This window comes from Desmodus rotundus, chromosome 7 (assembly GCF_022682495.2).
Source record: "Desmodus rotundus isolate HL8 chromosome 7, HLdesRot8A.1, whole genome shotgun sequence".
Classification (NCBI taxonomy): domain Eukaryota; kingdom Metazoa; phylum Chordata; class Mammalia; order Chiroptera; family Phyllostomidae; genus Desmodus; species Desmodus rotundus.
The window spans coordinates 19,436,441-19,461,231 of record NC_071393.1 but is presented as its reverse complement, the minus strand read 5'-3'; the positions used below and the strand labels follow the sequence as shown (position 1 = coordinate 19,461,231).

Below are 24,791 nucleotides of genomic sequence, written 5' to 3'. Positions count from 1 at the left end.
ATTTATATTGAAACCTAGAAATGAGAAGGAGCCAGCGTGAGATGAGATGAGAAAGGCAAGGACATCTGGCTTTGGGTGACTAGGTAGGTCGTGTTATAGTGGAGGAGAGCGGAGGGAGGCTGGGGGTTGGGGGGTGAGAGATGGAGAATTCTGCGTTGAGATATGTTAAACTTGAGATCAGCGGATACCCAAGGAGAGATCAGGAGTCTGGAGCACTGGCAATTTAGTGTTGGGAGTCAGGGGTTACAAGTGGTACTTAAAGCCATGATCACCCAGTGCTCGAGTGTTGACCGAAGTCCAGGGTTTAGGCTGGGACACACGAACGGGAGTTGGTCGAGGAAGAGACCAGAGGGATCAGTGAGGGCTTTGGACTTTCAGGTTTAGGCCACTCAGAAGAGGGTCCAGGATGCCGTGGGGACCAAATGGGTGGAGCAAATGGGAAGTGAACGCGTACACAGCAAATATGGACGTCGCTTTGGAGGCATCTGTCACTGAGGGGGAGCAGAGATGGGGCAGAGGCTGGTGGGACCTTAGGTTCCCGGCAGACTATTTAAAAGGCCTGAGAACACAGGTCAAACCAGGACGGGTTTGAGTAGGAAGGCACTGAGTCGAGGCTGGGCGGGGAGGCGAGGTGCTCCGGAGAAGAGTGGGACTCGAGGCAGAGGCAGCTCAGCTCCGATAGAACCGATCTGTACTGACAACTCGGCCTGCCCACCAGCTGCGCCCAAGGACTGACGTGCTTGCCTCGGGTGACCACAGTTCCCGGCAAGCCCAGCGCCCACTTCCGGGGGCGGGACCCGGAAGTAGTTACAGGGGTGGGCCGAGACGCGGTGGTCCGGGTTGTATGTTGAAGATCTTTCGCGCTCGCTAGTCCTGCCACTGCCACCTCTGCCACTATGGGGAAGCGACAGCACCAGAAGGACAAGATGTAAGTTGAGCCGCAGCCAGGAGTTCTGGGCTCTGCTTGAGCCCCGCCCTGCCTCAGTCCCCCGCCTGTCCCACACGCTGCCGGTTTCCCCTTCCGGTTTTTCAGAGCTGGTCCCCAGATCCCCTTTCGGAAGTCGCTTCTTCCCAGAAATTTCCGCCGCCCTCCCCGGGCGGGGTAATCCCCCCCCCCCCCCCCCCCCACCAGCCACCAAGCCCTCCCGGAATCCCGCCTTTGGAGGCGTTTGCCCTAATAGACGATAGGTGCCATCCCCTGGGCGCGGCCTTCCCACCGCCCCAGCGCCGCTCAGACACAGCCCCTTCGACTTCGCTTTTGCCCTGGGCCGCCCCCCTGTCCACTCGCGGGCTCTGCTTGTGGCTTAGCCCTTCTCTCTTCTGCATCTCCTGTCTTTCCCAGTGTGCTGGTTTATGCCCATCAGCCGACACAGATGCTACAGAATCAATTTAAAACCAACCTCGTCCGTGTCCCTCTCCAGGTGACACGGTGTATCTAACGTGGAAGCGCTGTGCCTGCTCGCTGTTTTCTGCTGCCTCTTGAAAGCACTGCCTGAGGGTTTTGACCTTCAGCACTGCTCTTGTCAGGGTCCCAGTAACTCCCTCGTTGCTAAATCTAGTGGTCAATTCTCAGCCCTCACTTTTTGGGCTTCTCAGCAGCGTAGGACACAATCGACCACGTCTCTCCTTCTGAAGCCCTTCTTTGGTATTTGGGACACCACATGCTATTTATTTTCCGTCTACCTCATTGGCTTCTCTTTTCTCATCTTTTCTCAGCCTCTTTTGTTGGATCCTCCTCCCCATCTTCCAGGCCTCATAGGTTGACATCCCCTAGGTTTCTGCTTGTTTACATTCTCCGTGGGTGACCGCTTGCAATAGCCAGCTGCTTACTCGGAGCTCCACTTGGAGGTCCAGTAGACATCTCAAAGTTAATACACCCCAGACGGAACGCTTCTTTTTCAGTGCCTGAGCTACTCCTCCTCCGTTTTCCCTATCTCAGTTTGCTCAGGTCAGAAGCCTGGGAGTTAGCCTTGGTGCTTCTTTCCCCTCCAGTTCACCAGGAAGTCCTGTTAACTCTTCCAGGGACTGACCACTGTCTGTCGCCCACCAACTCCCTCTCTCCCCACCAACTCCCACATAGGCAGGGGTTGTTTTTTGTTTTTAAAGATTTTATTTATTTTTAGACAGAGGGGAAGGGAGAGAAACATCAATGTGTGGTTGCCTCTCGCGCCCCCTACTGGGGACCTGGCCCACAACCCAGGCATGTGCCCTGACTGGGAATTGAACCAGTGACCCATTGGTTCTCAGGCACTGAGCCACACCAGCCAGGGCTAGGCAGAGTTTGTTTCAACTCCTTCTTGGACCTTTGTAGTCATCTCCTGATTGGATTTCTGCTCCCTCTCTTATTTTATTTTTAAAGGTTTTATTTATTTTTAGAGAGAGGGGAAGGGAGGGAGAAAGACAGGGAGAGAATCATTGGCCTGCAACCCAGCATGCACCCTGACTGGGAATTGAACCTGTGACCTTTTGGTTTGCAGGTTAATGCTCAATCCACTGAGCCACACCAGCCAGGGATCTGCTCCCTCTCTTGCTTGTCCCTCTACACGCAGCAGCCAGAGTGGTGCTGTGAGGACTTATATTACATCACGTCAGGCCCTGCCTGCTCCAAACCTTCCAACAACTTTCCATCCAGCTTACAGCAAATCCAGGTCCTCACGTGGCCTGCAGGGCCTCTCACGATCTCACCACCATTTGTGTCTCCTTCCTCTCCTGTCACATGCCCCCACCCACACTGTTTATCAGTGACTTCACCCTTCTTTGGTAACACAACAGCTTTTCGTGCCTCATGGCTTTTATATATGACACATCTGCTTCACCCTTCTGCCTGGAGAGCCCGTGCCCCACATAATTCACATGGCAAGCTCCTGCTCATCATCAAGCCTTCTGCTAAATTCAGTTCATTTTCTCCAGATCAAAGCTGAACTGTTTATATTTGCTTACTTATTTGTCTGTCGCCTGCCTATTGTGTTTATCATTATGTGCCTGCCACAGAGTAGGTGTTTAGTAAACACTTGCTGAATGAGTGAAATGATTCAGTCAGCCATTACTTCCGGAGACTCTGCCCTCTTTACAGAGGGGGCGGAAGTAAGACTCTCTCTCTCTCCCTCAGGTACATTACGTGTGCTGAGTACACGCACTTCTATGGTGGCAAGAAACCAGGTAAGGCATGAAATCCTTCTGTTCCCCTTGGTGTGTGTGGGGTGTAATTAAGGGATGATGTCTTCACTGTACGAGCCTGTTAAAATGAACAATTAGCCCTGGTCGGATAGCTCAGTTATGCCAAGGTTGTGGGTTCGATTCCCAGTCAGGGCACACACAAGAACCCGTCAGTGAGTGCATAAATAAGTGAAGCAACAAATCAATGTTTCTCTCCCTTTGTCTCCCCTCCTTCCTCTCTCTCTAAAAATCAATAAATGAAAATCAAAAAAGTTAACAACAAGAACATGGAAGCTACAGTAGACAAATGGGCTGAGGACAGGCCGTTCAGAAAAGAGAAAGTACACTAAAAATGTGGGAAAATGTTTAGTCTTGGTTTCGTTTTTTAAATGTAGGTTAAAATAATATTCCCTAGCAAGTTAACAGAGGCAGGCACACCTCGTTTTGCTGTACTTTGCTTGGCTGCGCTTTGCAGGTGTCGTGGTTTGAGCAGGTCTAGGTGCGGTTTCCCAACAGCATTTGCGAGCCGTGTGTGTGTGTGTGTGTGTGTGTGTGTGTGTGTCCATCGGGTTGCTCTCACAGCACTTCCGGCTTTTCATCGTCATGTGTGTTTGGTGGTCTGTGTGTGGTCTTTGATGCTGCTATTGTAATTGTTTTGAGGCATCGTGAACCATGCCCGGGGAAGACAGCACACTCAAGCAATAAATGTGTATTCTGACTACTCCATTGACTGGCTAGTCCCTATCTCCCGCCCTCTCCCTGGGCCTCCCTATTCCCTGAGATACAACAATACAGGAATTAGGCCAGTTAATAACCCTACAGTGGCCTCTAAGAGTTCACGTGAAAGGAAGAGCTGCCGGTCTTGCACTTTAAATCAAAAGCTAGACATAATTAAGTTAGAAAGGCACGTGGAAAGCTGAGCTAGGCTGAAAGCTAGGTAGACCTCTTGCACCAGTTAGCCAAGTTGTGAATGCAGCAAATAGTTCTTGAAGGAAATTAAAAGTGCTACTCCAGTGAACACACACATGATGTGAAAGCAAAACAGCCTATTGCTGATGTGGAGAAAGTTTCAGTGGCCTGGCTGGAAGATCAAACCAGCCACAACGTTACTTAAGCCGAAGCCTAATTCAGAGCGAGGCCCTAACTCTATTCAGTGCTATGAAGGCTGGGAGAAGCGCGGAGGCTACAGAAGAAGAGCTTGAAGGTAGCAGATGTCCGTTCATGAGATTTAAGGAAAGAAGCCCTCTCCATAACGTGGAAGTGCAAGGTGAAGCAGCAATTGCTGATGTAGAAGCTGCAGCAAATTATCCAGAAGATCTAGCTAAGATAATGAAGGTGGCAACAGTAAACAGAAGATTTTTGATGTAGATGTAACAGGCTTAGATTGGAAAAAGCTGCCATGTAGGACTTGCACAGCTAGAGAGGTGACGTCAGTGCTGGGCTTCACACTTCAGAGGACAGGCTGACTCCTTTGTTAGGGACTAATGCAGCTGGTGACTTGAAGTTGAAGCCGGTGCTCACCTACCATTCTGAAAATCCTAGGGTCCTTAAGAATTATGCTACATTGACATCTGAGCTTCTGGCCAAGATGGAGGCGTAGGTAGACACACTGTGCCTCCTCGCACAACCAAAAGAAGGACAACAACAATTTAAAAGTAAAAAACAACCAGAACTGACAGAAAAATCGAACTCTATGGAAGTCCCACAACCAAGGAGATAAAGAAGAAACATTTGTCCAGACCTGTAGGAGGGTGGAGACGACTTGCGGCAAGGCGGCGGCTAGCGGGGAACAGGGCAGGCAGTGCGGCAGCTAGCAGACCCCGTGGCCCCACATTTGCACACAGTTAAACCAGGAGGAACAGAGGGAGAGCGAAACAGACCGCGCAACCCAGGGCTCCAGCTCAGGGAAATAAAGCCTCAAACCTCTGATTGAAAACACCCGTGGGAGTTGAGGCGGCAGTGGGAGAAACTCCCAGCCTCACAGGAGAGTTCACTGGGGAGACCCACAGGGGCCTAGAGCGTGCACAGGCCCACCCACTCGGGAATCAGCACCAGAGGAGCCCAGTTTCGTTGTGGGTAGTGGAGGGAGTGACTGAAAACCAGCAGAGAACGGAGCAAGCACCATTGCTCCCTCTCGGCCCCTCCCCCACATATAGCATCACCCCGTTCCAGTGAACACCTAAGGCTCTGCCACTTGACATAACAGGCGAGCCAAGACAAAAAAAATGGCCCAAATGAAAGAACAGATCAAAGCTCCAGAAATAATACAACTAAGCAACAAAGAGATAGCCAACCTATCAGATGCACAGTTCAAAACACTGGTAATCAGGATGCTCACAGAATTGGTTGAATTTGGTTGCAAATTAGATGAAAAAATGAAGACTATGCTAAGAGAAACAAAGGAAAGTGTACAGGGAACCAATAATGATGGGAAGGAAACTGGGACTCAAATCAATGGTGTGGACCAGGAGGAAGAAAGAAACATCCAACCAGAAAAGAATGAAGAAACAAGAATTCAAAACAATGAGGAGAGGCTTAGGAACCTCCAGGACTTCTTTAAACGTCCCAACATCCGAATTATAGGGGTGCCAGAAGGAGAAGAGGAAGAGCAAAAAATTGAAAACTTATTTGAACAAATAATGAAGGAGAACTTCCCTAATCTGGCAAAGGAAATAGACTTCCAGGAAGTCCAGGAAGCTCAAGAGAGTCCCAAAGAAGCTGGACCCCAGGAAGAACACACCAAGGCACATCATCATTACATTAGCCAAGATTACATAGAAGGAGAGAATCTTAGAAGCAGCAGAGAAAAGGACACAGTTACCTACAAAGAAGTTCCCATAAGACTGTCAGCTGATTTCTCAAAAGAGACCTTACAGGCAAGAAGGGGCTGGAAAGAAGTATTCCAAGTCATGCAAGGCAAGGACCTACATCCAAGATTGCTCTGTCCAGCAAAACTTTCACTTAGAATGGAAGGTCAGATAAGTGCTTCCCAGATAAGGTCAAGTTAAAGGAGTTCATCATCACCAAACCCTTATTATATGAAATGTTAAAGGGATTTATCTAAGAAAAAGAAGATAAAAACTATGAACAGTAAAAATGACAGCAAACTCACAGTATTAACAACCACACCTAAAACAAAACCAAAAGCAAACTAAGCAAACAAGTAGAACAGTAACAGAACCATGGAAATGGAGATCACATGGAGGGTTATCAACAGGGGAGGGGGAGGGGAAGAGAGGGGGAAAGGTACAGAGAATAAGTAGCATAAATGGTAGGTAGAAAATAGACAGGGGAGGGTAGTATAGGAAATGTAGAAGCCAAAGAACTTATATGTATGACCCATGGACATGAACTATAGGGGGGGAATGTGGGAGGGAGGGGGTGGGCAGGATGGATTGAAGGGGGGGAAATGGGACAACTGTAATAGCGTAATCAATAAATATATTTAAAAAAAAAAGAATTGTGCTACATCTACCCTGCCTGTGCTGGTAAATGGCTCAGTGAGGCCGTGATGACGGCCATCTGTTTACACAACGGTGTGCTGACTATTTAAAGCCCGCTGTTGTGATCCACCGCTCAGAAAAAAAATGCCTTTCAAAATATTACTGCTCATTGACAATGACCCTGGTTACTCAGGAGGTCTGATGGAGATGTACAATGGAGTTAATGTTATTTTATTTTATTTTCATTTTTTTAAAAGATGTTATTTATTTTTAGAGAGAGGGGAAGGGATGGAGAAGGAGAGGGCGAGAAACATCTGTGTGTAAGAAATACATCGATCAGTTGCCTCTCACACACCCCCAACTAGGGTCTGGCCCACAACCCAGACATGTGCCCTGGCTGGGAATCGAACCAACGACCTTTAAGTTCACAGGCCGGCACTCAATCCACTGAGCCACACCAGCCAGGGCACATGAATTTTTTCTTAAAATGTAATTGAATTGTTGGTAGGAATACATACGTGAAATTTTTTACAGAAAAAAATGTTCTGTCTCTTATTTTTGTTTTAAACAGATATCCCACAAACAAATTTTCGTCGTTTACCTTTTGACCACTGCAGGTAAGAGAGTCGAAGGTTTGATCTTCCCATAGTAATCGCGCTCTGATGCGCAGTTGTCCGGTAGCGAGTCTGATCCTGGGAGGTGCAGATAGGGGCCTGTGTGTGCTCCTCCACCCAGATCTTCCCGGGAGTGGGAGAAGATGACCCAGTCAGAACCAGTGATTATTTCCTTCTTATTCTGTGTCTGTGTTTGCGAGTTTGCTCTCTGCAGCTCATTCCAAGGTGGGTAGACTCTGTCATTAAGCCTGTTTCACTTCGCTTGGAGGAGCGAAGTCCCTCGCCTCGCATCCTGGACGTGTCGCCACTGAGGCGCGAAGCCCGTGGTCTGCTGCGGGCGGGTGCCTTTCCCGCTTTACTTTCCGTCAGAGTCTGAGTAGCAATAGCAGCAGCAATAGTCTGATGCCGTGAGCCCCTTCCCTGGGAACGCAGGCCACCTGTGGGGGTGGGAAGGAACCCACTTTGAAGCCCCTCAAATGCTTCTTCCCACCCCTGTCGGTATGTGTATAAACAGAAGCCGCGTCTGCTGGAAAAGTGGGACTAGGACTCTTGAACCTCAGGACACTGGGGGCTGTGGGGTGCGCGGGTCTGGTGGTCCCCTTGGGCCTGATATTCCTACATTTGAGCCAGGGTCGCCTCTGCCCTGTACACATGCGTGTCTGCACAGCACTCCTCCCCACCCCCAAGTTCTGACTCCATAGGTCAGGGTGAGCCTTGAGAGCTGACAGAACTCTCCTGCTGACCCCAGTACCCCAGCCAAGGCAGGTCAGCTGCATACCGCAGGGTGGCGAGGGGGCAGGGAAGGCCACTGGATCTGCCCGGGGCGTCCAGGAGGCTCCGTGCAGCAGTGGCGAGTGAGGGCTTTCCCTGCTCGTAGCACTCACTGCGGGGGTTTGGGGGGGTGGTGAACAAATGAGACACAGGCGTCTTTGGCTGGGTTTCTCCCCACCCCCATCAGGTCTTATCATCAGCCTTGTGAGAACATCTCACTCAGGTTGGGTAGGAATAGATCGTATGGAGATACTTCACCTTTGGTTCCCATTTTCTCCAAGAAGTCTCTGATCTGCTTCTCACCCATTTTTTAACTACACTGGGTTCTGGGTCAAAATGTGCTTTGAGAATGTGCCCTTTAGGTCCCGTTTGGGGGAAGGTATGAACATGTCTTGCTGCTTGGAGCTTGACTTGGCTGCGGGCTGGTTGGTCCCCAGCAGCACTAGCGGCACCGCTGGGTTAGCGTAGACTTTCGGGCCAGAGAGAGGGCTTCCTGGGGCAGCATCCAGGGAGGGGCCCCCCATGCTGCCAGGCTTTCTGGGTTCCAGGGACTGACCTGTGCTGACCAGACTCAGGTATCCGATGTATAAACAAGCCAGGTCAGCCCGGGCTCTTGATGGCTAGTGACAGAAATACCACACGAGAAAAAAGGGTGCTGGTGCAAGGAAGTCCAGCAGGAAGCCCTCCTGTGTAGGCTCTGCTTTTCTTTTTCTTTAAATGATTTTAGAGAGAGGGGAAACATTGATTTGTTGCTCTACTTAGTCATGCATTCATTGGTTGATTCTTGTATGTGTCCTGACCAGGGATTGAACCCACAACCTTGGCGTATTGGGACGACACTCTAACCACCTGAGCCACCTGGGCAGGCTCTGCTTTTCCGAAGGAGACCCTTCATGAGGTGGCCAATGACCTGTGGTGGTCTGGGCCTCTGTAGGTCCCTCCGCCCCCACACCCATGTATGAGAACTTACCCTGGGCTCCTGGGCCCTCGGGTCTTGCCTGAGTCATGTGTTTGCCCCAGGGACACGTGGGGAGAACTGTGTGCCCACTCTGTGGGCAGAAGCCCCACCAGAGTTTCTTGGGATGGGCGAGGGCAGTTCTCAGTACAAAACCGCGGCCTGCCTGTGCTTGCTGAGTGAGGCGTCGGAGGGTGTATTCCAGTCCTGCCTGTCCCAGGCCACCTCCAGGGTCCTCTTTGGGGATTGACTGTGATCCCATGTGTATTGTATGTCACAGCGCAGGGTGTGGAGAGGTTGTCCCTAAGCCCCCTCACCACCTCCTGGAACCCTTGCCTTGTACTTACCGGTTTGTGCTGGGTGCTGCTGAGGGGCAGGGGTGTGGGGGTCACCGCTGTGCCGGCACCCCTCCCAGGCTGTGCAGGGTGCACCAGAATTGTTGGAGGACTGGCTGAAGGAGGGAGGGGCAGAGGGACAAATCATAGGAGGCACGTGGCAGCGGCCTGGCCAGTCCGTGGCGTGGCCAGGAGTGACCGTGTCCAGGAGTGACCGTGTCCTTTTTCAGTCTCTCTCTGCAGCCCTTCAGCTACCCGGTCTGCACTCCTGAAGGCGTCGTCTTCGACTTGCTGTGAGTTTTGTCTTGACTTCTGAGCTAACAGCCAGGGTGAGATCGGTGACACCCACTCAGGAAGGGGACGTGGGGCCAGCTGGAGGGCTTGTGGTTCCAGGCAGTGCCAAGCTAGGCCACGCTGAGGTCCTGGCGGCCTTGGGAGCCCGGGGGGGCCTCTTGGGGACCCAGGAGGGACTGCCAGAGCCTCCGAGATGAAGCCACAGTGCTGCTGTGCCCCTGGCAGGCAGCTTTGCTGGCAGGTGCTAGTGTCTCTTTTTGGAGTGGCACTGACCTCCCCCAGGTGGGCCCTCCCCCAGGTGTTCTTGTTTTGGGATGTTAATGAACTAAATATTTTTCACTTAATGAAAGAGTCACGATTGGGTGCGTACTCTTCCAGTGCTGTAGTTTGAAGCATTGTGCTGTTTTGCGTTCCCACATAAGCCAGCTTACATAATTTTCTCACGTTTCAGACTTATTTTAGAGAAATTGGAAGATATCCCAAAGGGAAAATTTACCATAATCACACTATCTGGGAGAACCACTTCAATATTTGTACTTGTCTTTTTCTGGGAGCTTATTGGTGGTAGCGTGACTGAGATAATACCATGAAGATGGTTCTGGATCCATTCTTTGTTTTCTTTTTTTAAAGATTTTATTTATTTATTTTTAGAGAGAGAGGAAGGGAGGGAGAAAGAGAGGGAGAGAGACATCAGTGTGTGGCTGCCTCTCATGCACCCCCACTGGGGACCGGGCCCACAACCCAGGCGCGTGTCCCCACGGTACTCGAACCAGCGACCCCTTGGTTCACAGCCCCCGCTCAATCCACTGAGCCACGCCAGCCAGGGCCGGATCCTTTCTTTATTCAGTCGATGAGAGCTTTCCCCGTGTTATTCAGAATTCTCTGGAAGTTAACATTTTGATGATGGTCCGTAATCTCATTTTATGGATATGTCAACACTTGTGTACGTCTTATTTTGCTAGTTTTTGTTGTTTATACATAACTGTAACAGGAACCCAGAACATACTTTGAAACCACGTTTCCAGAAACGTCCTGCGCTTCCTCTTGTGAGGCAAGGCGCTCCTCTCTTGGCTTCTGCCAGCTGAAGTGAAGCGGAACAACGCCCTCCACAGCTGTCCCCAGAAGCAGCCTCTGGGACTGTGCTGCCCTGCCCCCCACCTGATGCTGTCTGTCCTCTCCCCTTCAGGAACATCCTCCCTTGGCTTAAGAAGTATGGGACCAACCCCAGCAACGGCGAGGTAGGGGCTGCGCCGGAGTTCAGGTGCTGCGGGTGGATGCTGCCCTGTTGCCTGTCCTTTGCTCTGTGGTTTCCGTGTACACTCAGGAGTGGTAGGGGACCATTCGTGGGGCACAGTGAGGGGGCTGTTTTCTCTGCACGCATTCCTTTCCAGAAATGTTTCTGGAGTGCGCACGTGTGTGTGCACGGCCTACATCTTTCCTTGGGCCGTGGGCGTGAGCACTTGCCGGAATTCCTCTGTGCCTCGCTTTTGCATCCCGCAGTGTGTCGGGGATCTGAGCGTGTCATGCCTAAAGCCCTGCCTTGTCCTCTGGTGGCTGTGTGTGCCCTCGTGCGGGGGCACCGCAGAGGATTTGAAGTCGCCTGCTGTTGCGAGCAGTGGTCTGGGACACGCGTGTGCTCGCCTGCTTGGGCTCCCCCGAGAGCGTGCCGGGAGCACTGGGTCTCGCGGTGGGTGCGCTTTCTGTGTTGGCAGCTGCTGGCGAATTTCCTTCTCGAGTCGCACCACTTTAAACTCCGAACAGCGGTGTGTGGGAGAAAATGCCCATTTCCCTGCACCCTCAGCAGCACTGGATGTCATGTTTCTTTGATTGTGTTTGCTACATAAGGGCAAAGGTCTTTTTGATTTGGACTTCTGTTGTGAGGTAGCGCCTGACGCGTCGCATGCGCAGGCCCACTGTCGTGAACCCCGTGCGCTGGGAAGGGACTCCCCAGGGTCAGGTGCCAGCTCATTCTCCTCCGCCGCACCCACCGCGTACCTTCTTCGTAACCCACGGTGTGTCCACATCCTAGTCACCCTCTCTGTTCTCCTGGTCCCTTATCTCTCAGAGAACTCTCGCTGCCCCCACGCAGCTGGCGCCCATTTCTTCATTTATTCAGTTGCCTTCTTTCAGCAGGAAGGTGTTAGCCTGTGCGTGTGCGGGGCTGGAGCTGTGAGCAGAGCAGAGGCAGCGGGAGGTGGAGATGCTCACAGAGAGGGGACAGAGAGGGGCGTGAGACAGGAGGGAGGGCACGTGGGCTTGGGGAGGGTCTCTGGAACAGTGCCGTTTAAACTAAGACCTGGGGATAAAGGGAGATGGGGGCAGATGGGTCCATATCTGGGGCACCTCGAAGGCCCTGGAGGGAGCTGGGTTTGTCCTGGGTGGGCTAGAAGTCTGGCGTGTATTAACCTCTGTTTGATTTATTTTTTAAAGATTGTATTTATTTTAGAGAGATAGAAAGGGAGGGAGAAAGAGAGGGAGAGAAACATCAATGTATGGTTGCCTCTCATGCACCCCCACTGGGGACCTGGCCTGCAACCCAGGCATGTGCCCTAACTAGGAATCGAACCAGTGACCCTTGGTTCACAGCCCACGCTCAACCCACTGAGCTACACCAGCTAGGGCTACATTCACTTTTTAATTTCAGAAATAATCAGTGCTTGCCACAAAACTGCCTGAACGTCACAGAGCATAAGCAAGCCTCCCCCTCGGCCTCCACCCTGGATGTCAACCCCTGTGCTTGGGGTCGACTTGCTGGCTCAGAGGCTGGGGTTCCACTGTGCAGTGCCCTGTCTGGATTAAGTGCTGTGTCCTGGGTTCCCCGGGTCAGCACCCATGCCTGTGCCCGCTGTGAAGGTGTGGACCGTCAGAGACTTCTCTAGTCTGCCTGTGTCGCCCAGCTGCCGCATTATCAGCCTTCACGTCAGCCACTTAGTCTTTATTATTAATTCCGGATTCTACTTCTTTCAGAAACTGGACGGGCGGTCCCTGCTCAAGCTGAACTTTGCGAAGAACAGCGAAGGTAAGGGGCCACTTTTACAGCCGACTCTGGGGCCGGCCCGCAGGGCACAGCCGCCTCTCCCCAAGTCTCTGCAGAACTGGTCGCTCCTCTCTGGTCAGCTGGCTCTTGCTCTTTATTTCTCAGAGATGCAACATAATTCCTTCTTAAAGATCCCGGTAGTTTTTAAAGCTGAGATGGAGGGCTGCAACTTTGGGTTTTGGTTATTTCTTCCCACAAAGGCAGTCGGGCCCTGTGGGCCTCTGGTGGGTGGCCTTTGTGGCACAGCTGGGCCATGTGGCTCTGGTCTGCCATAGCAGGAGGCAGAAGCCGTGGAGACTGGGCAGTGATGAGGGAGTCTAACAGACTGGCTGGGTGGCTCTTGTGCTGGGCTTCTCTGCACCACTGGTCATAAAGCCCAAGCCCAGCTGGGGTCCTCCTGCTTTATATCCCTGCCCACCCTGTCACTGGCCAGATGCCCTATCTGAGGCATCTGGAGGAGGCTGGGGGCTGATGGAGCAGACACCTCCGAGGAAGGCCATGTGGGGCTGGGTCTTGCAGGATGCACAGGAGTTTCCTGGTGGCGTTGGAGGAGGGGCTGGAGTAGCTGGCTATGCCTCTGGGCCCGGTCTGGGCATGCTGATGCAGGGTTCTGCCCCCCACCTTTCTCTGACTGGTCTGCCTGTGCACGCCTCTCCCCAGGCAAGTACCACTGCCCGGTGCTGTTCACCGTGTTCACCAACAACAGCCACATCGTGGCCGTCAGGACCACCGGCAACGTCTATGCCTATGAGGTAGGTTCTCAGGAACTGTGGCACCTACAGGCTCTCCAGGTGTGTGCTCCTGGGAACCCTCGTCTGGGCTCTGGGGTTGCCCTGGGCACAGCGTGTCCCTGTGGGGCCACCAGCACAGCCAAGGAAAGTCCGGGCCTCCCTGCAGCCTCTGGGCCCGAAACCCAGGTGGTTCTTTTGTACCCAGGGGTCCTCCCCACAGTCGTCTTCAGGGAAGACTCTCAGGCCCTGGAGGGGCCCTGTGCTCTGAGGGGAGTCTTCAGAGCTTTGAGGAGAGTCCGGAGCCCCCCAGTTCCTGGCGGAATCCCTGAGAGGGGTAGATGTGGACTGGTGGGTGGGGGTGGGAAGGGGAGACCCTGGTTTCCACACAGGTCCTTCTCTGGGTGTGCCATCAGAGGTGTGGGCCCCTCGCTGTGGGGCAGCCCTCTCTGAGCTGTTTTCACACCTGTCCCTGGCCATTGGCAGCATCCAGGTGGCCAGCGCTGCCCCCGGGACTCTGGGGATGACACCTTGCCCAAGTGTGTATGGATGTGGGGGACTTGGTACAGATGGGTGCCTTGTTGAGCCTGTCTGCTGATGTGTGAGACGTGGGTCACAGAGCGCCCTGTGAGGAACCTTGCTTAGGGGTTTCTGGGGCTCAACAAGTCTCCCTCGGGGTGGCAGGGCCATGGCCGTGAGCTCACGGTGGGCACATGGTAGTCCTGTCCTTTGTCTCTCTGCTGGAACGGTGCCGGGCTGTAAGCTCCCAGTGCCAGGCTGGGGCCAAGCACCGTTGCAGCTGCATTCCTCCTGGCTGCAGGCCGTGGAGCAGCTAAACATCAAGGCCAAGAACTTCCGAGACCTGCTGACCGATGAGCCCTTCTCCCGGCAGGACATCATTACCCTCCAGGTGTGTGTCCCTTCCCCCTGTTGTTCTCAGGAGGGACCACCCGAGAGCCTTGGCTCGGCTCCCCTCGGCCACCCCACCTCTCCACCCAGCCTCGGGGGCTTTCTCCCTGCCACCTATCTGGTTGCGGTGCCCCAGCTGTTACCGACAGTGCTCCTGCCTCCTGCCTCCTTCCACTGGGTCGCATGGGCCTTTGCACACACTGCTTCCCCAGCCTGGTCCTCGCATATCCCCCTTTGCAGCCTGTCCCTGCTGTGTCAGGGCCCCTCCTCTCTGTCCCTGGAGCCATCTCGGCATCTGAGTGGCCTCTTTTCAGGCCTGGCTCTCCTCCCACCCTCTTGAGAGTGGGAGTGGGTGTGTGCTCTGCACCCCAGTGTTGGGCACAGGACACCCCTGAAGGTGTCAGAGAACCCTGGGTGAGTTAATAAAAACACAGACTTAGAAAATGAGTGACTTACACGGGGACAGTCCTTCTGTGCCTTGTCCCTAATTGGAGGTTAGTACTCCCTCCAAGGGGGCGGGCTGGCTGTCCCCAGGACTTGAGAACCTGTGGGGTCTGTATCTGGTCACCAGGCTGAAGGGAGGGGGTACGGGGCAGCCTGTGGGAGGCCTGGAGGTGGGCACGCTGTGTCTGCCCACATTCCCTCAAGAATACTCTATCTGTCCTGTGACTGCCGAACAGCAAGGGACGCTGGTCAACCGTGTGCCGGGGAGGTGGCTGCGGCTTGGTGAGCAGCCAGCCATCTGAGCCGGTCTCCACGCCACCCCTGCTTGTGGCCCTACCTGGGGCGGTGCCCTCTCCCAGTCCTGGCGCCCCTGTTCCATGCTCCACCCGCCAGGCCTCCCTGCAGCCGCCAGCATGTCCCCTCCTGGCCCCAGGACCCTCGTACCACCCAACCCTCCTTTGCAGCAGGGGCAGGCACGTGGCCACAGCCTGGGGCCTGGCTGCCGTGCTGGGCGCTCGGCTGCACGTGTTCTTTTTGCCACAGGACCCCACCAATTTGGACAAATTCAACGTCTCCAACTTCTTTCACGTTAAGAACAACATGAAAATGACAGACCCAGGTACGAGCAGCCAGGGGTGGTCTGGATGCTGGGGGCTGTTGGGGAATGGGAGGGAGCACCCTGGGCAGAGCCCCTGCCTCCTGGGGCCAGAGTTGTGATCAAGCTGAGACAGGCCTGGCACTTCCCGAGGTGACGTTCAGCTTCTCCTGTGCGGAGACCAGCAGGACGGCCCTGGCCTACGCTGCCCTTAGGGGGCCCGATGTGGAGGGTGCCAGCCAGGCCCTTATGTCTTAGTGCCCACAGCCTCATGTGGGACAGGTCCGGACACCTTGTCCTCCCCAGTCCGGACTGCTCCAGGGCCCCTCAGGGCTGCTTCCTCGGCCAGGCCCTCAGGTCCTGCGTGGGGCCCTGCCTGCTCCTTAGAGACCGCATCTGCTATCGCTGCAGGTACAGGTGGTTAGGCAGGCTGGTGGGTCCTGTGGGGGCTGGTGAGTGTGGGGACTGCTCAGCTGGCCGGGCACCACCCCCGGGGCTGTTGGTGAACACCGTCGGGGTCAGGGTCGGGCTGGGGACAGAGACCAAAGCTGACTCCAGCCGAAGCCTTGGCGGGTAAACCACTGCCCTTCTGGACTGTTCCCTCATCCTCTCCCCACACACGCCTTCCTAGGTTTGTGGCTGCTACAAAGTGTCACCCTGGTGGAGGCTCGGCCTATGTTCTAGTCTGGGCTTCCGCTGGTATTGTCACCTCTGGCCTCTTGTCCTTGGCATGTGCATCTGGGGACATTCCTGGGAGCTCAGCTGCTCAGGCCGCCTTGCTGTTCTGCAGATGAAGAAAAGGCCAAGCAGGACCCATCTTACTATTTGAAAAACACGAACGCCGAGACCCGGGAGACACTGCAGGAGCTCTACAAGGAGTTCAAAGGGGACGAGGTCCTGGCGGCCACCATGAAAGCCCCAGAGAAGAAGAAAGTGGACAAGCTGAATGCTGTGAGTAGGCGGAGGGCCACCGAGCTGCCAGCTTAAGCACCGCCCCGGTCATAGCCCCTTGGAGTGGGATACATTTGGAGGGGAAGCAGCTGGATCCCAGAGCTGAGGTGCCCTTGGGGGCCCAGAGGACAGCTGCACTGAGGAGGCCGGGGTGACGTGGGTGTGCTGGGTCCTCGCAGGGAAGGAAGGCAGCCTCCAGCCATGAAGGGCCTACATCATGCTCTGGTCCAGGCTGGGGAGGCTGGGACAGACGTGCTAGGTGGCTAGCTGCCAGGTGGCTTTGGTGGTACTGCGTGACACAGTGGCCTCAGGCTTGCAGGTCTGTGGGAGGGGGTGTCCCATGGGGTGTGGAGTCACCGCTCTACACAGCTAGTCATGTGGTGCCCAGAGCAAAGCCAGGGAGAGGTGGTGGGGCGTTTTGGGGTGCTGTGGTGTGGAGGGGAGGGAGCAGTGGTGCTTGGTGGCCGCCCCTCCTGGGTGGTCAGGCTCACCTCTCACAGCACCCGCAGTTGGCCCTGAGGCCCTCAGTCAGCAGCGATGCGCCAGGACCCATGCCCTGGTCTGCCGGGCCCAGAGCTGGCCCTTCCCTGCTTCGGCCTGGCGAGCTGGGCGGTGGGGATGGGCGGTGGGGCTCTGAGGCTCCCTCCTCAGAGAAGTATTCAGGAAGATTTGCAAAAGGAAACAAGTTTGTTGTTCTTCATTCCATCACTCTAACACGAGCTCTTAGCATGTTGGTGTTCTTGCTTGTGATGGGGCCGAATCCTTTTATTTTTTCCCTCTGCCAAGGATGAAGAAATATTTCTATTGCTCATGTCCCTGATTAAAAATGTACTGTGCTTAATTGTAGAAACCAAAAATTTTCAAAAAAACCCCCTAGAGTCCCTCCTTCCTTGGGGCCTTAGGGAAAGCCAATTTGGGCTGGGCCATCCTGTCCCCAAGGAGGTAGTTCCTGGTGGTATCTTTGTGTGGTGGTCAGGGACGCTATCCTAGAGGGGAGGCGTTGAGGAGGGGCCTGAACATGGGAACAGCTGGGTCCCGTGTCCCTGGTCCACCAGCCTCCCAGGGCGCAGCTGACGTGCCTACGTGGTTCTCTTGGCAGGCCCACTACTCCACTGGGAAGGTTAGCGCCTCCTTCACCTCCACTGCCATGGTGCCAGAGACCACACATGAAGCAGGTAGCTGCCTCCGCTCCTCCGTCGCCAGGGTGTTGCTGAATGGCGGCCCAGGCGGGTGCCTTGCCCCCGTCCTCACACGGCTGCCTTGTGTCTGGGCTTTGTGGGCTCTTAGCTCAGAAAGAGTCGGGGAGGGGGGGGCCCTTTTGGAGCTGTGATCGTGTCTGCAATGGGGGAGGCTGTAGCAAGGGCTAGGCAAGGGGCAGGAGGCCCTCCCCGTGCCACGTCCTGCCTGCTGGGGTCCCCCGCTCTGGCCTCTTCCCAGGCTGCCCATGGGCACCTTAGCCCTGCACGAAGGCTGCTATTATCATCGTCCCCAAGCCCGCTTCCTCTTGGGTTTTAGGCCTGTCAGGTCCCCAACTCTCCCTTCCCCACTCCCCGCCCCTCTCCACCCCGCTCCCATCCTGGTTGGGCCTTCCCAGCACCCCACCTTAGCTGCTGAGCCCTCTGTGCCCTGTCCTGTGCTCAGCCAGGGTGGGCCCCTGGGCTTCCCTGGGGCTGGGGCCCGAGTTCAGGCCTTCATGGAGTGGGGTGTGGCTGTCTTTGGCTTGAGGGAAGGCACAGAGCTCCGTCTCTGCTTGCAGCCGCCATTGACGAGGATGTGCTGCGCTATCGGTTTGTGAAGAAGAAGGGCTACGTGCGGCTGCACACCAGCAAGGGCGACCTCAACCTGGAGCTGCACTGTGACATGGTGGGTGTGGCGGCCGGGCCATCCCCAGCCCAGAGTAGTTTCCAGGGCCTTAAAACAAGGAGCAGCACTCAGGATGGGCTTGCAGTAGAAAATCAGTACGTCCTCTAGGGGGCGTGGAGGCCCCCACGTCGCCCTCAGAAGTGATCCTGCCAGCCTCAAGCTGTGTTTCCTCCGTCTGCGTCAGGGGAACGAATGTACATGGGACTCACACCCACTGCCCTGCAGCCCTTGCCCGTGGGCTTGGCGGCTACAAGTTTGTGTAGCGTCATGGGTGCTTACCGTGGCACCCACGGGAAGCTCATCCTCTCCCGCTGCACGATCGGGGCTTGGGTGGCATTTGTGACCCTCCCTCGGCTGCTTCACGCCTCACAGAAGTGTCTGGGTTATTTTGCAGACACCGAAAACCTGCGAGAACTTCATCAAGCTCTGCAAGAAGCAGTACTACGATGGCACCGTCTTCCACAGGTCCATTCGGAACTTCGTGGTGAGTGACGTGGGCCAGCACCGGCCTCACAGGGCTACACGGATCCTGGAGGGGACCACTGTCACTCGCGGGAGCCTCTTCTCCCCAGGCAGGGAACCTGTCCCTTGAATATGCAGCCTGGCTGCACAGGGGTTATGCAGAGACGGGGCTGGGAGGGCGTCTGTCCTCATCAAGAGCTCAGACGCCTTGGGGCCCATCTGGCAGGAGGGGAATTGCTTCCGCCAGTGGGCATCGGGTAGCTGCCAAAGGGCCTGCAGGGCCTCGGGCTCACAGGGCGTGGCTTCTCACTGGCTTTGGTTTTTCCTGCAGATCCAGGGCGGTGACCCCACTGGCACAGGCACAGGTAGGTACTGGTGCCGGGGCTCCCTGGGCAGCCATGGCCGCCCCAAAAGCCGTGAGGGGGTAGGTGGGCAGGGGCAGGGCTGAGAGTTCCACATGTGGGCACGGGTAGACCAGCTAGCAGGGTGCTGTGTGACCTTGGGCACGTCTGTTTCCTCGCTGTGAAACGGCCATAAGGCCTAGACGATAGATGAAAGTGGGAGCATGTTGCCTGCACAGGGCTCCAGGGTGCCCACCTTTGTCAGTGGGCCAAGGGATGCTTCAGGCAGCCCACAGCAGAGGGAGGCTGCGCACTGGGCCAGATGTCTGGCTGTCCTCCCACTGCCTCCCAAAGCCCCCCCGCCCCCCCAACTTGCCTGCTGCTTGGGCCCGGGCCTACACCCTCACCCACGTGGGTAAGCAATAATGTGTGACCTTCACCCTTCACTCCGTCCTCAGGGCCAGGGCTGCCTTCCAAGTGCCCCTCGAGACTCGGTGTAGGTTTCTGGAGCCAGGCTGCATCCTGCTGGCTGCACCCAGCTAGGACCCGGTGGTCCTCGCTGCCAGCCGTACTCCTTTCTGTTCCAGGTGGGGAGTCGTACTGGGGAAAACCCTTCAGAGATGAGTTCCGGCCTAACCTCTCACACACGGGCCGAGGCATCCTCAGCATGGCCAACTCGGGGCCCAACACCAACAAGTCTCAGTTGTGAGTTGCTGGGCAGCTGTGGGATGGGCCTGGGGAGGAGGCGCAGGGCTTCGTGCAGGGTCCCCGTCAGCCTTGCAGCGAAGGCTGTGCTCGACCCGAACCCAGTCAAAGCATGCAGCACCCCTGGAGAGGTGGGTGACTCAACAGGTGACACAGCCCAGACCTGCCGAGCGCAGGCACGTGCACTTACGTGTAGAGGTCAGCAGGCAGCACTGCAGCCTGGGGCACGTGCCCGTGAAGGACCAGGTGGCAGGAGTCCCCAGGAGATTCGGAAAGGACTCCTGGAGAAGGCACCCCATGAAGCGCATGTGGGCGTGGGCACGGGTGCTCAGGCAGGGAGGGGCAGCCTGAGTGTGGGAGAGGCTGGCGTCGAGGTCTGGCCTGAGCAGCCATTGGCTGGGGCACATCTATGGCAGCTCAGGTGCCTGGTGAGGGGATGAGATTCTGCTGTGAACGCTTTGTCCGTGCCCGGGGCACCCACCTTGTTCTCAGTGGGTGTAAGTGTTGGTGCCGAGAGGGCGCAGATGGGCCAGAAGTACAGGCCTGGGGGGGCCCACCAGGAGCAATAGTGGGGAGAGGGGCAGTTGGACCCAACCTGGTGCAGGTGGACCCAGCCTGGTGCAGGTGGAGGGGTGTCTTCGAGGCCAAGAGAGGCTCCTGGCTCCTTCCCTCCCCCTCCGCAGTCACATATTCCATTTCTGTGTGAACTGGGGTCTCATTCTGGACTCTGTGCTGCTCTCTGCTTGTTATTCCTGCACCGACATTACCCTCACTTGGTTCCGAAGAAGCCACAGGCTGTGGACTGAGGGGGGCAGGGGAGATTGGTTTGGGAGCCGAGGCGGCCCAGGCTGGCGCCACCAGGGTGGTTTGGGTGGCGGCTTTCTGGGATGTTTGACGGGGTTCACTGACTCGGCTTTCTGGGAGGACTTTGTGGGGAGGGCTCCGTGTAGTTGGGGGTCTGTTTCTCTCAGTTGGCACTCGTCACCCTTCCCTAGGCGCTTCAGGGTTTATGCACTTCATTATTTACAGTTTTAAAACCCTTAACTCCTACTTTTGTGAACTCTGTGCTCACTTTTTATTAGGTGGTTTGTATTTTTCTGGCTAAGATCTTTTTAGATGTCACCTATATTCCAAATGACATTTTAAAATATTATGTATTTAAATTTCTTTGGAGGCAGGCAGGTTTTGTTTTTTGTATTACATATTTGTTATTTTTGTATGTGAATGTGCACAAAGCAAGTTCATTTTCTCCCAGTTGCGCTAGCATCACTTACAGAGAAACCCTTCCTTCTTCTGGCTAAATGGCCGCCTTGCTGTCGACTGCAGGGAGAGCACTCATCTGAGCTCTCACCTCTGTCCAGTGTGACTGGCCAGCCCCCAGCCTCATGGGCACAGGGCAAAAGCAAGGAGGGGCTGGGACAGCTTGGGGCTCCGGGCCTCTCCCTTGGGGCATCCCTACAGGGCAGAACCCTTTTATACCAAGGGTCCCCTAGCTTAGAGGTGACTAGTTTGTGCCCAGCTGTCTTGGAGGACAAGGCAGGCCGGGGTGGGGTAAGTTCTCATGCCCTTCCTAACCCTCCTGTCCTCCCCAGCTTCATCACCTTCCGCTCCTGTGCGTACCTTGACAAGAAGCACACCATCTTCGGACGGTAAGAGAAGCCGCTGCACGAGGCCCAGGGTCTCAGCAAGGGCAGGCTCCTGCCCCGGCAGGGGCCTCTCACTACCTCTTCCCTAGGCCTGGCCCTACATAAGCAGGGACTTGGTCCTTCTCTGTTGGGGCAGGGGACCTTTGGCTAAGTCTAGTGGGTGTCCTCCAGCCCTGCCTGGTGGGTGTCCTGCTCAGAGTCAGCCAGCCCCTCAGTTTGCCTTTGGATGATCCCAAATCACCTGTCTGGGCCACCTCCTTTCTCCCCATTCTCCCATTCTGGGGTCAGCAGACCTTCCCTGTGAAGGCCCAGGGGTGTTTCCAGCTTTGTGGCTTCATGGCCCGTGCCTCACTCCTTAGCTCTGTGGCTGTGCGTAAAAGCAGCTGCAGACAGTGCAGGAGCAATGGGCCGCCGGCCCGGCCTCTCAGGTTGCCCTTCTCCCGGCCTGCGGTCCTGCCCTGGCCCATGGGCCTCTCTGAACCCAGTCCGTCTGCACCCTTGTCTGTGTGGGGCCTTCATGGGCCCTCAGCTCAGACTGTTCCCAGCCCTTCTTCCTGCCACGCCAGGACCTGGCCTCTGGGGGTGCCCTGAGCCGGGCTTATTAGGAGGCTGCCCCCCTCTGCTACAGGGTTGTCGGGGGCTTTGACACACTGACTGCCATGGAGAATGTGGAGAGCGACCCAAAAACCGACCGCCCCAAGGTACATGCCCTGGGAGAACAGAGGGGCCACTCTGTAGGCTCGGACAGGCAGGCATTGGGGCCCTGGTGCCTCCTGCCAGCCCTGCTCACTGGCCCCCCACCCTGCTGCAGGAGGAGATCCGCATTGACTCCACCACGGTGTTTGTGGACCCCTACGAGGAGGCAGACGTCCAGGTGTGGAGGGTGCAGCTGCCACACGGGGAGGGACTTGGGGGAGCCCTGTCCAGCCCAAGGGGCTGTGGGCCAGCCATGACCATGCTCCACCACAGATCGCCGAGGAGCGGAAGAAGACACAGCTGGAGGAGGCAGCCCCAGAGAGCACAGTGAAGAAAAGCCAGCCCAAGTCGGGGAGCCAGGGCCCCCCGACGTACCGCCAGGGGGTGGGCAAGTACATCAACCCAGCAGCCACGTGAGTGCGGTGGGAGCCAGCGTCTATTCCCATTCTACTCTACATGCTCACTGCCGCCACAGGCCGGAGCCTGCTGGGGGCGAGCTGGTGCAGGGAGGCCTCTGGCAGGCTGAAGGGATCTCACTGGGGGGGCGGGGGAGCGGTGATGTGGAGACACGTGGCTCACACCTCGGGGCCTGGCCCCCACAGCAGCCGGAGTTTGGCTGTTCTCTTCCCAGGAAACGTGTAGCAGATGAGGAACCATCAACCAGTGCAGCTGTCCCTGTGGCCAAGAAAAAGCCCAGCCGAGGTTTCACGGACTTCAGCTCATGGTAGCGGCAGGCCTGCTGCTCTGGATCCCGGTAGGGACGCAGCACTGGGGCTCCTGTTCCGTGTCCTCGAGGTTTCCGTCCTCATGGGCCTGCCCTTTGAGCTGCGGCTCAGTGGAGCTCTTGCCTATTGCCTGGGTCTCCTCTCATGGCCCCGGGAGCCCCTGGGCCTCCTCCCCTCTCACCCAGGGCTGTGCCCTGGCTGTTTGCAGGCCTGTTGTCTTTTGACCCCAGTTTTCTTACTGCCATTACTACCACCCACGTCCATCCCCTTGTGGGGGATGTTGGCTCCGTGTGGTCCCCAACCAGTGGCGTCAACTGGAATCTTGTCAGATTCTCAGACCCCAGGCCTTAGGACCCAGAGGCTACGGTGGGGGTTTGAGGACCCTGGACTAGAACCTTGATGTTATTTCCAAAAAGCTTTTCTGCCACCTCTTGCTTGGGTTTGTTGAGTCCACCCCAGCAAGGCCCATGGGAGGTCACAGCCTGGCTCTGCTGCCCGCGCCTGCACTGGCCCGCCCGGCTCCAGGTTCTACCTCAGGAGCCCTTGCCCACCTCTGTGCCTCAGGACGGTGAGGGGACCACATGTGGTGAAGACAGCTGGCTCCTGCTGCTCCCAATGGACTTGCAGAAGGCCCCGGGGAGCCCCCCTCACCCCACCCTCAGGGCCCACCCTGTGCTCAACACTGAGTCTCAGCCATGGCTCTTAGGGCTATCGGGCCAGCTGTACCAGCATTTGCTAACTTAAAGATCCCTGATCTTATAAATGTCTTCAAAACACTGACTCCTGCCTGCCTGTCCTTGTTTTCCCTTCACTCTGCAGCCTGCTTTCCCTTCTCCTGCCCCTGCTACCTCAGCTCTCCTGAAGTGCCTCTGCAGAAGCGTGGCGACAGCTGCCTCCTCCCAGGCCCACGTCTCTAGCACGTCTCTAGCCCTGGGGCTCCCAAAGGGTCACTGCTCGTCTCTCATGCCCTCAATGCATGTGGCACAGGCCACCACCCCACCCTGTTCGTCACACTGAAACTGACTCGGCTCCACTCCTACGTTTTCTTTTCCCTCCTCATCCAAAACCTCAGCTCCACCAGTAAGTTTCAACCACTTACTTCCAGAATGCACCTTGGTCCTTTCCCAGCCCTCATGCTGAACACCAGGTCTGAGGGCTCTCAGCAGCCTGTCTCGGCCCCTCGTCCACATCCACACAGGTGCCGAGCCGCCTTCCCAGAGCTCACCGGCCTCGTCTTGCCTCAGGACAGAGACCGGCTCTACCCTGTGCTGAGAACAAGTTCTGTGCCCCACCTAGGGCCCGTCCCTCTGCAGTCTCCCTGCCCCCCAACGCCCGGACGGGCAACAGGGGAGCTGGACTCTGCAGAGTGAGTGCCTAGCGCCTCTGCAACTTTAGCCAGACACGACCCCTCTCAAGACTACAGACAGACAGACAGCTAGCTGAGCTCTCACTTGTGAGAGGCTGTCTGCACCAGCTCTGGCCCCAGGAGCCTGGCTCACACAGGAAGAGGGCAGGCAGGATGGGGTGAAGACACGGGGGGGGGGGGGGGGGGGTTGGTGACCCGCGTGGTACAGCACACCAGCGTCTCCTGGACTCCTTGGGGGAGGCGGCTAGCCCTTCTACAGTTAAGAAGCAAGTGCTGAGTGCGGCTTAGCCGAAGCCCTGTAACTACGTAGTGAGGCTTTCTCAGGCCCTGCTCACAGGCCCCGAACAGGTGGTGAGCCCGGCAGCCAGCACCCCAAAGGCTCTCTCTGCATGTGACAGCACAGGACGGGACCTGCCTACGGAAAGGACACCAGGCCCCTTTGCTCGGCGGGAGCTGCACAGCACCAAAGCCGTGTCCCTCAGCATCAGAGCAGAGCACCCAGGACACACGTGCTACTGAGAAGGAGACACGGGACGCGGGAGCTTTATTTTTCAACCTCACAGACACAGAGGACCGAGGGCTGGACACAGGGAGGCTGGGAGGGGCGGGGGGGCTTGTGTGCTCAGGCTCGGCAGTCCTGCTCCAAGGGGCCGACCTGGGGGCTAGCTGGGCCGCAGCCCCATGGCGCCACCCCACAGCGGGGGGACAGGCCGGCCCAGGACTCTTCACTTTAGGCTTTCCATTTCTGTAGGTGG

The 24,791-nt window shown here is 56.2% G+C and overlaps 1 protein-coding gene across 2 annotated transcripts; it reads left to right on the top strand.

Moving 5' to 3' along the window:
- Positions 1-793: 793 nt before the first annotated feature.
- On the top strand, positions 794-24,217 carry PPIL2 (peptidylprolyl isomerase like 2). Of its 2 annotated transcripts, XM_024557338.3 has the most exons (21): positions 794-928; positions 3,110-3,159; positions 7,171-7,216; positions 9,505-9,567; positions 10,755-10,806; positions 12,536-12,587; positions 13,266-13,357; positions 14,154-14,243; positions 15,230-15,305; positions 16,072-16,232; positions 17,332-17,407; positions 17,989-18,095; positions 18,490-18,579; positions 18,889-18,922; positions 19,486-19,603; positions 21,196-21,252; positions 21,878-21,950; positions 22,061-22,123; positions 22,219-22,358; positions 22,577-22,699; positions 23,490-24,217. In XM_024557338.3, exons 1-20 carry the CDS (start codon positions 897-899, stop codon positions 22,671-22,673), a joined length of 1,569 nt encoding a protein of 522 aa, XP_024413106.1. In that variant the 5' UTR covers positions 794-896; the 3' UTR covers positions 22,674-22,699; positions 23,490-24,217. The 2 variants fall into 2 exon arrangements, with proteins under 2 accessions (XP_024413106.1, XP_024413105.1); XM_024557337.3 differs by lacking the exon at positions 23,490-24,217 and having other exon boundaries at positions 22,577-23,450.
- The last annotated feature ends 574 nt before the right edge of the window (positions 24,218-24,791 follow it).

Excerpts from the sequence above, each read along its gene's own strand:
- PPIL2 (XM_024557338.3), top strand. The coding sequence starts at position 897 with ATGGGGAAGCGACAGCACCAGAAGGACAAGAT. Across the intron at positions 9,568-10,754 it reads GGCGTCGTCTTCGACTTGCT|GAACATCCTCCCTTGGCTTA; the intron begins GTGAGTTTTGTC and ends TCTCCCCTTCAG. Across the intron at positions 18,923-19,485 it reads CCCCACTGGCACAGGCACAG|GTGGGGAGTCGTACTGGGGA; the intron begins GTAGGTACTGGT and ends TTTCTGTTCCAG.